This window comes from Centroberyx gerrardi, chromosome 10, assembly GCF_048128805.1.
Source record: "Centroberyx gerrardi isolate f3 chromosome 10, fCenGer3.hap1.cur.20231027, whole genome shotgun sequence".
Lineage (NCBI taxonomy): Eukaryota > Metazoa > Chordata > Actinopteri > Beryciformes > Berycidae > Centroberyx > Centroberyx gerrardi.
The window spans coordinates 2,243,475-2,256,168 of NC_136006.1; the positions used below are offsets into that span (position 1 = coordinate 2,243,475).

Sequence of the window (12,694 nt, forward strand, 5' to 3'; positions counted from 1 at the left end):
AAACGGCCTGAACTCCCTCATTCAGGTCTACGCTCCCTCCCGCTCACTACGCTCTGCCAAGGAGCGGCGCCTGGTGCTGCCGCCACAACAAGGCCCTAAGTCTCTATCCAGACTCTTCTTCCGTGGTTCCTCGGTGGTGGAACGAGTTACCAAACTCCATTCGATCTGCAGAGTCCCTCTCAATCTTTAAGAAAAGGCTAAAGACCCAGCTCTTTAGTGAACACCTTCTCACCTAATGGACTGTAATTGCTAATATCTATATATATATCTATATATATATATAGATATATATATAGATATATATATATTTATCTGCCTCTATGCACTCTATGCACTGCCTCGTGGCACCTCTGTCCTGTCGGACCAGATCTTAGCTTTATGGCTCTTACTCTCGTTGTTCTCTCCTGACTAGATCCTTGCTTGTGATGTATTAAATTCTCATGTGTACGTCACTTTGGATAAAAGTGTCTGCCAAATGGGAAATTGTAATTGTAATTGTAATTGTAAAGATTGGCATAAATATATAAAACTGGCATTACTTCAACACATAAGTGACTTCAGATAGACTGAACAGTTATCAAATTAGCAATCTTGGGAACTACAACTACAACATCTACTGAATTTATTGAATTTAGCAGGAGCTAGCTGTTGGCAAGCTAGCTACCTAGACTAGACTGTGGTAGAGTGGACCAAATATATTAAAATATATTAAAATGTGAACCGATACCGAATACCTCTGGATTCTTCAGATCCATTTGTTTCTAATGTATTTCAGTGGGTAATCTGTGGTAAATGTTTGTATGATCATCTTGGTTCACAACAGCAGCTCAAGGCTGACTGGACTCACTCTTCAGGTACTGTTTCCCATCCTGAATGTTCAAAATGGCCGCCGTGTGAATAAGGTCATGGTGTATATTAATCTGTGTCTCCCTCTGCTGTTCATTCTCAGTACTACAGTGCCTTTCAAACTGCCTGGTTGCAGAACAGAGGTTGCCAAACTTTTTCATGTCAAGAACCCCTAAACACATACATATTATCTGTGGCATTCCTGGAGTTCACAGTAAACAAACAAAGTACACATGAATAGAGAGTTTTTCTTAACAAAAATTATACCAACTACATGAATCATGCCGTTTCATCACAGTCATAAGTACCATGAAATGTCTCTAGGAAAACACCCAGCTTCATATAAGCTGTGGATTCAGCATTGCGTGTGTATCAGATCAAGTATTATACTACAAAACTGATTAAACATTGGCCTGGTTCCCTGTACAGGACCAAACAGGGCTAGCCAGGGTTTATTCATCATTTATGTCACTGATTACCCCTGAAACATCACTTGTGTGATTCTTTTCCAGAGTTTTCTCCAACAGAGATGACTGGCCAGACGGTTTACAGTTGCAAATACACAGTGCCTTTGATCTTGTCTTTGGCAGTTGCTTGTCACATGCACGACCATAAAATCACACACATGGTTTACAGTTTCAATAAAGATGATGTAATTAAGAAATCATGTATGCATCAGGATCCTTCTAATTTGATTTCTGATGTTTTTTCAGCCTGGAAGTGAGGTATAAGAACGTATGCAAATGAGAGTGTTTGTGTGTGTGCGAGCGCATGTGAAGTGCTTGTGCATGAGTGTGTGTTGGTCTAATAGGATTCAGTGTCTTGACCTGATTTCTGTGGTGTGGAGGATCCATCTTTGACCTGCTAAACCCAGACAGGACCATTCAGTTTCTTCCACATCCAGTAGCACCTGTTCATTTTTTGCAATTTTATACATTTTTTATACAGTTTTCTGCTCTCTGTGACAAAGAGGGCTGAAGAAACATTATTTATCACAGACATATTTTCACCAGTACATCATAAAGCTTCACTCTCTGCCATTCATTTTACATATATTTACCAAATATTTGTTACTTTATCTCTAAGGTTAACAAGTAATCAAAAAAAACAAAACATGGATTAATTTTAGTTAATGTTAAGTGATCATTCTGTCAGAGTAGGTTTCATGATTTTCACATGGTGGGTTTATTATTTTGAAATAAAAGGGGATTGAAAAGTGTCTCCAGGTCTTATTTTTCTCAATCAGTCACAAACAAAAATTACTCATGTTAAACAATAAACCTATGGAAGCCCATTTCCGCCACCTGTAAAAAAAAATCTGGCGCATTTTTTTTTTTTTTCATCATCAAGTGAGATTTTTTTCTCAATAGTATGACTTAGCATCTCATAATTATGAGATGCTAAGTCATAATTATGAGATACTATCTCATAATTATGAGACTGTACTAAGTCATATGTACTAAGTCATAATATTGAGAAATAATCTCACTTGATGATGGAAAAAAAAACGTTTTGTGCTGGATTTCTTTTTACAGGTGGCGGAAACGGGCTTCCATACATATGTGTTAAGTGATGAATGAAAGGAAAATTTGAAATCACCAGTTATTTAATCAAATCACCTTTGAATTTATCAAGTCAATTCCCATTCATTGTCATCACCTCTAAATTTATCAGTTAATTTTTGTCACTTACTAGGGCTTGCCTTAAACAATAAATGGCAATTTTCAAATCACCTCTATCTTAATCAAATCATCTTTGGATTTATGAAATCTCTTGACAATTTATTGTTTTTTTTAAGTTTTCATCATTTGTTACTTCCACTCTTCATAATTGCACACGGGGTCTTTTGCATTGATAAAGAAAAAATTAAGTCCGAATATGAGATTAAACCACTTGTCGAGGGGGAGATTTTTTGCAGCGAGGAGGGAGGGAAAGAGAGAGAGAGAGAGGGGCGGTGTGTAAGCAGCTCTCCACCATCACTGGAGCGCTGCCAGCAGGTGACATCACATCTGTTGAGCCAACCACAAAGCTCCCTGAGGCTGTCACAACTCAGCACATGAGCCGCCAGTCACGCTAAGCCGAGGGACGAGTCTCAAATCTGCAATTGAGCTGCCTTCCCCTCCCCCTCGTTTCCCACCGTTTCTTACCTTATCTCCTCACAACAGGGGATATTATGAATTTGTCTATAAGGAGTTTACAGTTTAAAGTTTAAAATCCCAGCAGGCATCTTGAAAGCAGCTTTTGGGATTAAATGAGGACAAGTGTGGGAGGAATGAGCGAGAGGAGGGAGAGTTAGTGTATTGAGGCTCACCCTAAGACACTTTCTCTTAGAGGATCAGATCATAGAGAGAGAGGAGGAGAGGAGTAGTTATGACTGTCTGTTGTCTGTAATGAGTTTCCTCTTCATGGTGGTGGACACACAGTGAGGAGCCGGCATAGGTAGGCCAGAGATACTTATTTACTGACATACCTGGGTAGAAATACACCTGTAAACGGTGCTTAAGGTGTTCTTGGTTTCTACTGTACGTGAAGGAGTTCATTTTCAAAAGCCTGTATCTCCTTTTTGTGGAAAAAAATAGTTATCAATCAGTATTTCTAAAATTCAAAGGCTCAGTCTGTAAAAAGGTTACTAAGTCATCCTTTAAAAAGTATCAAACCAAAGTAACAAACCAGAAAGTGAATTTATCATTTGCAACATGAGATAAATCGAGCATCACTTATCTGCTTTTTTTATATATTCAAAATGTATTTTACTGCTGTTTTGCCTGTTTATTGATTATTGCTTGATATAGTATTTTTTTTTTCTTTTATTCCTATAAGACATTTTAAGAGTAAATAGCCAATCAAGCATTGTTCTGCTTTGAGGACCATCATGTATTTTGGCAATGTTGATTCTAGTGGAGATATGTATTTCGAGTTAAAGGAAACTCTGACTTTTTGCCATATTGTATGATGAGAAGATTGGTAGCTGTTCGAAATCCATGCTGCCATAAAAAGGCAAAAGGCAGTAACTGAATGTAAACAACGTGTGAAACTGAGAAAAATGGCTTTCTAGTTTTTTTGCCTAGGCAAATGACTTGTAAGATGATCTTAGAAAACATTTGTCGAGTTAGTTCAGAGGTTACTCCTGTTTGGACCAAATTTCAAATTCCTATAGCTTTGCAGGGCAGTATGTGTCTAGCTGTATGCGTCTTTTTTTTAATTTAATAACCAGGACACAGAACATAGATACATAAAATAGAAAAACAAAGACATAAAATATAGGTGTAGTATATGGGATAACAGTAATAATAGTAGTCTACATGGGACAACAAAGGCAAACATGGATATACAATCTAGATATACAGTAATCAAATACAATAATCAAACAACAAGACACTGTAACAAACTAAACACCAGGCACACAGAAAACCCTACCAATCTACTAATCGCAAAAATGCAGTGTATTCAGGATGACATTACATACGACACAGCGTTAAAGATAAGTTTTCTGTGGGACGTCCTGCTATCTTATCTATTCTTATGTATTCATAACATGGTGGGTTTGAGTCATGCTCATGGCCTTTGTTGGATGCCTTCGCCCCTTCTTTCCTGTCTCTCTCCACTGTGTACTATCTAGTCAAGCAAAAATACCTTGAAATAATCTTTAAAAGTCTTTATTCAGTGTGTTTCCTGAGGCTTCGGTCATCATGTTGAGGCCTCTGGTCTCCCACCTGTCCTCGAAGCTCAGGCTAATCCAATTATCTCAAACAGGCGTCGCTACCAGGCCGCCTCTAAGTCCTTGTTAAGTGTTAATTGACTGGCCTTAATTGCTTTTACCTTGTAATGGACTTGGCTCCTGAATGTGGCTCTGACTCAAACTGCTGATCCTCACACAGAAAAAGGTCGTCATGCCGACCGTCAAAAGCAAGAAGAAGAAACCAAAGAAGGAGGTCAACGATGTAGAGGAGCAGGGAGAAGGTGAGAGGTGACACTCTGCACCGCATATCTGCCCCAATTCAACCTGCAGACCCACAGAACATTCTATTCTATTCTATTCTATTCTATTCTATTCTATTCTATTCTATTCTATTCCATTCTATTCTGTTCCACTGTAGTGGGTGTGGAGGTGGAGATGGAGGAGGTGGCCAATCGGCGCCATTCTGACGGTAGAGACCTTTTGACTCCGGAGCCCCAGGAACCAGCACCACAGAAGAAGAAGAAGAAAAAGAAGGCCCCCACTGCCGGTACCGAAGATTTTACTGCAGTAGGGAACAGGAACTGTCACTCATTACTCACTAAAGCTCGATTCGGACGGGATTAGTTTTCAGGACGATGTACGTAAAGAAAATGTTAACAGTAAAATCTGTCATGTTACTGGATAGGAGATCTGTAATCAGTCTCCAAAATGACGAGTTGGGAGTGTCTACTGTCGTCACACCAAAAATGTGCCATGCGTCAAACGAAACTTCTGCAATAGATGTGGACCAGAGTTGGGACTTTGGGTCTGATCTCAGTTTGGGGTAAATGTTGCTTTCAAGTCAAAGTCTCAAAGGAAATGATACAATATTCGGCAACAATCTCAGGGATGTCAGTTCGGACAGGACTAGTTTTACATAAGGTTATTTCTGCTGTCCACTTTACAGGAGGTAAAGATATTACATCAAAAGAAGAAAAGAATGCGAGAAAGAGAAAGACACAAAGCACAACAAAGTCATGGTTTCCAGGTCCAGCATAGCCAAGTCTGACCCCCACCCCTCCCCCTTTTCAAAACTACCCACTAAATTGCCACTAAATTGTTAAATCCCTCCTTAGGAACCAATGGCTTTCTTATACTTTATCTTTATATTAGCTTTTGCATTGTGCCCACTTGGCATCAATCTTAGCAAGACTTAGGTTTGATTCTGAAGGTGCATTTACAGTCAACACACTGACCGTTGACAAGAGATAACGTTTTAAAGCCATAAAAGCCTATAATACTATTGTCAGTTTGGCTTTGGACCTATATATAATTTGTCTCTTCCATCCCTGTAGTTCTTGGACCCACAGAAAATTGTCTCCGGCCAGCTGTCTGTTGAAACAGTGAGCTCCTCTTGCTGCTAACAATGAGTCCAAACTGTTTGTCAAAATATCCCAGAAAAGCTAGTCTGTGAAAACTATATGGAGACGTGATGGATCGTCTTCTACCAAACTCTACTGTTTACACTCTGACATGACCGTCCAAAATCAGTCCGCCAGGGACCGCCTTTCACCCCACAGCGGTCTGTGCTGCGGCAGAGAAAAATAGTTCTGTGATTTCCTGAACTGAGTCGTGTTTCCTCTCAACTCACTGTGGAGCCACAAACATCTTTTTTGGAGATATTCTGACAAACAGTTTGGACTCATTGTTGCAGCAAGAGGCAGCGGACCTCGCTGCTTCAACTGACAGCTGACTCTTTATTATTATTATTATTAAACCTTTATTTAGACAGGTAATCTCATTGAGACACGGGGTCTCATTCACAAGAGAGACCTGGTAAACTCTGGAGACAATATTGTCTGTGGGTCCAAGTACTACAGGTACAAAAGAAACAAATTATATATAGGTCCAAAATTGCCGCAGCCTTGTAACTGAAAGGTCCCTCGATCCCTGCGCTGACAAAGTGCCCTTGAGCCAGGCACTAAGCCCCAGCTGCTTAGTGGCCAACAGTAGAAGACTGTTGTACTGAGCAGCTCCCTGTGTGAATGTGTGAAACTGTGTGAATGTGAAACAGGGAGGAGCTGAAAGCAAGCTTGTTCATAAAAACCCTTCCATGGACAATAAACAAATAAAAGGCTTCTCAAGTCTCAAAGCTTTTATGTACTTGCTGTTTTATCATGTCAGACCAGGAAGGAGAGCATGCTGACATCCCTAATGGTGACACGGCAGAGCCAATCACAGACGGGGAGGAAATGACCACTGCTGTAACCAGGAAGACTAAAAGGAAGAGGTGAGTGTCGGCATCAAAGACATTGTGGGAGTCAACTAATGATTTCCCCTATTTGGTTGATGGATATTTATAATTACTGTATTTTGCTGGTATGACTGACTTTGCTGAGGAACCAATCACAGCCGATGTCGACCTGAGGGCCCGTCCTCAGTCATGCTTATGAGATTACCAATGGACAAACTGACTTCAGCAGACCAAGTTTTCTTCTCTAACTTGTGTCCTAAAATCAGAACTCCCCTGGCCATCTTTGGTTCACACTAATACATGTTATAACCCCAGTTTAATTTTGTAGTCCATTGTTGTCCAGTGCTGTTATCTGTCTCTATAGACAGTAATTAGCTGTTTACCCTGCACCATGCCTCCTAACAACACCAGGTGCCATGGATTCAGTATAGACATCCGGATTGACAGTTTGATTCAAATTAATCCTGATTGATCCACACTTGAGCTTGATCTGTAGCTGCATCCGGCTCTGAACTCTGATCTCCCACATGTGATGCCAGATATCTAGCGGGGCATTTGAACGTTGCCAGTAGTAGTCAGATGGTATCAAGCTAGCTAAACTTGCTAGTAAGCTAGCTGCCCCTCCACAAAGGCTAATCCACCTCGAGCTAAGGAAGGTATTTAGGTCGACAAGATGTACACAAGGCCCCTCCACTCTGCTTCTTGTTTTCTCCATTCTACCGTGTACTGGATGGTCACAGTACGGTTTGTTTTTGCAGCATGTTTTGTTCACAGTTCAGCACAGGTATGATAGAAGTGTGCTGGTAAAACACCCACACATACAGTATCTGGTACTGTCCTGCTGGCAGGGTTACATCCAAACATTCCTCTCCAACACAAACAAGACAAAACCTACTCAGGCCAAAATTCACTAAACATTGTGCAGGGAAGAGCGTGCAGTGTTTCAACAAAATGACAAATCAGAACGCCATGCTATCCACTAAACGTGTGCAATGAATTAAGCTGCCTAACAGCTTTGAACTTTGGTTGATCATGATAGACTCTTTGTGCCTGTCATGATCATGCAAATGTGATTTAAATGTAGATCAAAGTTTTGTCCACACAATAGGGATTAGTAGTTGAGGCCATGCAAATCGAGACTGCCCTCAGTTCACTAACACTTCGCCAACTCCCCCAAATTGTTGTTGTGCATATAAGATCTTTTGAAAGGCGGCATAAAGACTTTGCACAGAGTTTGTCCATTCAGGATGGCTGCTAACATCGCTGCAAAACGCAGCATCGTCACCAGCAAGTCAGGAAGCAAGGCAGAGGGTTTTCATCGTAGAACCTTGATCAGATCAGAAAACGCTCCAAGGAGCTTTAGGGTACAAAGGGTGCAGCCTTGGTGGATTAGTCTTACAGCTGAGGAAAATTGTGCTTGTAGCTAGTGATGAAGAGGCTGATTACTGCTCAGTGCTCCTCCAAGGGCTTGTTTGCACCACTTGATTTGCATGAATTTCTTAGTATATAAAAAGCTCAAGCAACTGAGGCAAAAAAAAATTGAAAACTACCCTCACAATGCAGTCTTGGGAATCTGGACCTCAGTATTCCAATGGAAAACCAAAGGATCCTGATAATGTGTCATAACTATAGTGGTAAAAAGTATCATTCTGTTCATTCAACCTCAAATTCAGTGATAGGAAGGTGTAGCATGGTGGTCTGCTTTAAGTTCCCAGTTTTTTCCTGTTGTGATCCCAAGTTTTTGCCCTGCGAAAGTGTCCTTGAGCAAGGCACTGTCCCCAATCCCCACCAGCCACAGGGAGGGAGGGGAGGGAGGGAGGCGAAAATACAAATTCCCTCCAACGGGAACGTTAATAACGTAAGCCTAAAAAAGTGCTGTGCCCCTCCATTTATTTTAGGTTCAGAGATTACGATGGAGGGAAGGATGGAGGGAGGGATAGGAGACGGATCAGACATAGGGAAATCACTCTCTCAGGTGCAAGGTGTTGCATTCAAACAATCGGTTCCACTTCCTCTTTCTTGTCACCTGACAGGAAGACGAAGGCGACGGAGCACTACAGCAATGACCTGGGAGCCGAAGATGAAGATATCGTCACGGACCTCCAGTCGTCCATCCCCCAGCATTCCCTGTTCTCCGCCCCCCACGGACACAGCCAGCCGGTCGGCAAAGTCTTCGTGGAGAGGAACAGTGAGTGTGAATAAGATACAGATGCACTGTACTGTACAACACCTTTTATAGTCGCCATCGCCAGTCAGGTGAAGTTTGCAAGGCCGGTACAGAAAACATAACAGTTGCTCATTTTTTAAATGTTCCATCCCTTTAATATTAGTTCTGACAATTTTTACCTGCTGTGCTACGATTAAAGTTATTTTTAAGTCAGTTTTGCCAAACCTCTCAGCCTCATTTTCTCAAATTCAGTTCCAAACAGCAGAGAAAGCAGCTGGAGACTCCGATTCAGTCAGTAAAGGTGATCCATCACTGTGAATGAGAAGCAACAATCTGCATCAGGACGCTGGAAACTTTTACAGCTTTTTACAATTTTGAAAGACGTTTCAGTCACCGTTTCATATTAATGCGTCGCAATCAGGGGCCAAGATGAGACAACAGGGGGCGTCTTACTGTCACTGTCCATGTCTCTGATTTCCTTGTTTTCCTCTCCAAAATAAATCTTTCAACCAGTAGCTAACGTAAGTAAGACCCTTTCTGCCTGCTATAGTCTGTAAAATTAAATGGAAAAAGCTACATTTTACACATTTCCAACTTAGAATTGCAGTTCTTTACTGGGAGGAACTCGGAATATTTAGATAGTTTGTTTCAAAATATTTTGAGAGAGAGAGAGAGAGAGAGAGAGAGAGAGAGAGAGATCCAGGTTCTCGAGAGAGAGAGAGAGAGAGAGAGAGAGAGAGAGAGAGAGAGAGAGAGAGAGAGAGAGAGGCTGACAGTCCATCTGTCCATCAGTGTAAAGTGTGGTGTCAAAACCAACTGTATATTTCCAAAAAAAATATGCTGTAATTCTGAACATTTTCACTTTTTATTTGTAAGGATTTGATTTGATTTAGAAGGTTTAGTAGGTAGGACTACTAAAATTGAAATGGCAAATTTTACTTTGTGTTAGCATTCATGACTGGCATTTCTCAGACAAATCTCACCATTTAAACCTATTTCCAACCAGGCTGGTGGAAGACCACATTGTTATTTACACCGCGGCCTCTTTAATCCAGCAGAAGGAGTGCTGTTGTCTATGTGGGTCAGAGGCAGCTGACCTGACTGTCCACTTACATAATTAAAATCCCTTCAGTCACTTGGAGCGTTTGCTTTAGCCTGGCCAGAGTGCAAGATGGGCGGGGCTTACAATTTTTAGGGCAATCTGATTGGCCTCATCAGATCAATTGCTCCCAGAAAAGTAACTGAATCCATTTACCTGTTTAAACTCCAGTTTAACTTTATTTCCTCCAAAATCAGAAAAAAACAACCTCAGATGTATCTCACATCAGATAGATAGATAGATAGATAGATAGATTAGATCTTTATATGTTTCATTTGAGCTGTAACATATAGCTCAATTACACACACACACACACACACATGCTTGTGTGTGTGGCCATGCATGCATTCAGTGTGTACAGTATGTGTGTGCATGCATTTGTTTGTGCATGTTTATATTAACCCATATCCATCCTGTGTGTGTGTGTGTGTGTGTGTGTGTGTGTGTGTGTGCAGGGCGTTTCCAGGCAGAGCGAGTGGAGCAGCTCCGACACTCAGACCTAATGGACGACTACATGGAGGTCAGACAGCTGTGGACCACCAGAGACGTCGCTATGAGGGTCCACAGTTGCTTCAGGTCTGGGCACACACACACACACACACACACACACACACACACACACACACTTATGATTAATTCCCTGACCTCTAACCTTAACCCTTAAAATCACCTTGAAAGTCACTTAAAGGTGCGTTCTCACAACACCTTTTACGGCTTTTTTTTAAAAAAGCCTGCTGTGTGCAGACTTGAGAAGCGTTTTTTTTAGGCAGAGATTAGATTCCCAGGAACAAGCTGAGCAGACTGTTCAGTGTTGACGCTGCTTGGATACGCTTGGATACGTGTTGCTATGGTGCAAAACATTTTCCGGGTTGAACAATATGTTTGCTTCCAACGGTGTGAAACATTTTGCGACTGCTTTTGCGGAACATTTGATCCTGTTCGGGTTGATTCTGCATTTTCATTGGCTACGTACCGTCACGCCGGTCTGCAATTGGCTCGTTTCCTTTTAAACTTCCTGAACTACTGACTGCACCCCCTGATCTACCGGGGGAGCCCTGACACTTAGCAGACAGGACACTTAAAAAGAAAGGGTCGTGCACTGAATGTCCTGCTGCAAAACGTTTCTTACAGGTTGTTATTGGCTGAGACGCCGATTCTGTGCGTCTTCCTCGAAGAATCCTCTGAGCCAGCTGCGGATGCGTGTGACAGCTGTTTGTACGTAGCCAATGAAAATGCAGAATCAACACATTTTTACTACAAGAGTAAAGGCAGATCCTCAGACTTTTTTAAAATATGGCAATCTCATACAGAATTTGACTTTAAGGACTTCTTACACCAATGTCAGTGACTATGACAACAGCAGGATCTGAGTGCAATAGTTTGTGTTGTTTTGTTTGTCTATTTATCTTGTTTGTTTTTTTTGTTTTGTCTTTTAAACCTTGAGGATATGATATGTTTGGAGTAGGCTCGACCCTCATTACTCCACTGACTAACCTTTTATTTTTCCCTCCACGTTGTCAGGATTGTTATATCTCATCATGTTGTGCTTCCCTTGCCTGGTTTTGCCTGTTCTGACTGTGTGGGGGATTTGAGATATGGGGAATGAGATTTATGTACATATACTCCTCGTGTTGTTCTCAAAAAGATAATAAAAAAAAAAAGAAAAAAGAAAAAGAAAATGCAGGGATCAAACGTACCTCAAAAGCCGCTGCAAAAACATCTCACACTATTGAGAGCAAATGTTTTGCAGCGTAGCAAAACGGTGCAAGGTTTGAACGTGGCCCTGTTTCTACTGATCAACCAATCAGCATGAAGCCCCTTAACTGGATCAGGTGTGAAAAGAGTAGAGCTGGAACAGAAGCTTGAAGGGTCGGTACTCTCTCTCTCTGCAGGGTGGTCGGTCTGTTCTCTCATGGCTTCCTGGCCGGCTACGCGGTGTGGAACATCATTGTTGTGTATGTGCTGGCTGGGGATCAGCTGACCACTCTACCTAACCTGCTGCAGCAGTACCACCCACTGGCCTATCCAGCTCAGTCTCTGCTCTACCTGCTGCTGGCCATCAGCACTGTGTCTGCATTCGACAGGTCAGTGTGTGTGTGTGTGTGTGTGTGTGTGTGTGTGTGTGTGTATCTCTGAAGATGACCATGAATTGGATCTAATAAATGATTGTCAAAGTGTAATTTAGTTGTATATTCTCTAGTAAAACACAATGAAATCTCCACACAGCACACATTAGTTTCAGGATTGGTCATAAGGTCTGATATCGCTTATTGCAGGTTTAATAAAACAAGTTAAAATTGTATTATTGTGAAGATTTGACTATAAATTTAATAATTCTCTTCACATGCAACATCAGTTTTGACAACATCACACAACTTACTTCTGAGTTAGTTTACATGAAATCAGGGGCGGAAATCACGGGGGGGACAGGGGGGTCCGGACCCCCCCTTCCTGGGAAAAACAGAGAGTTGTCCCCCTCAATATATCATTGTAAACATAACTATATAATTTTAAATAATATAATAATATGCATTGAAAGCACTTGTGCTAATTATAGACGCAAAACAATGCGTTTTTAAGTTTCGAAAGATTGAGTCCCTCTCTCATACGCCTCACAGTGGTTTGGTCCACTGCCTACCTGCCTCCCCGAACCCCCACACACACACATTA

The 12,694-nt window shown here is 41.4% G+C and overlaps 1 protein-coding gene across 1 annotated transcript in view; it reads left to right on the forward strand.

Moving 5' to 3' along the window:
* Positions 1-3,203: 3,203 nt before the first annotated feature.
* Positions 3,204-12,694, forward strand: part of tmem237a (transmembrane protein 237a) — a 13,370-nt gene continuing 3,879 nt past the window's right edge. The window contains exons 1-7 of the mRNA XM_071901448.1: positions 3,204-3,285; positions 4,725-4,806; positions 4,944-5,072; positions 6,689-6,794; positions 8,792-8,946; positions 10,480-10,600; positions 11,917-12,108. Of these exons, the coding sequence (XP_071757549.1) occupies positions 4,737-4,806; positions 4,944-5,072; positions 6,689-6,794; positions 8,792-8,946; positions 10,480-10,600; positions 11,917-12,108 (773 nt within the window). The 5' untranslated portion in view covers positions 3,204-3,285; positions 4,725-4,736. The remainder of the gene's footprint in view (positions 3,286-4,724; positions 4,807-4,943; positions 5,073-6,688; positions 6,795-8,791; positions 8,947-10,479; positions 10,601-11,916; positions 12,109-12,694) is intronic.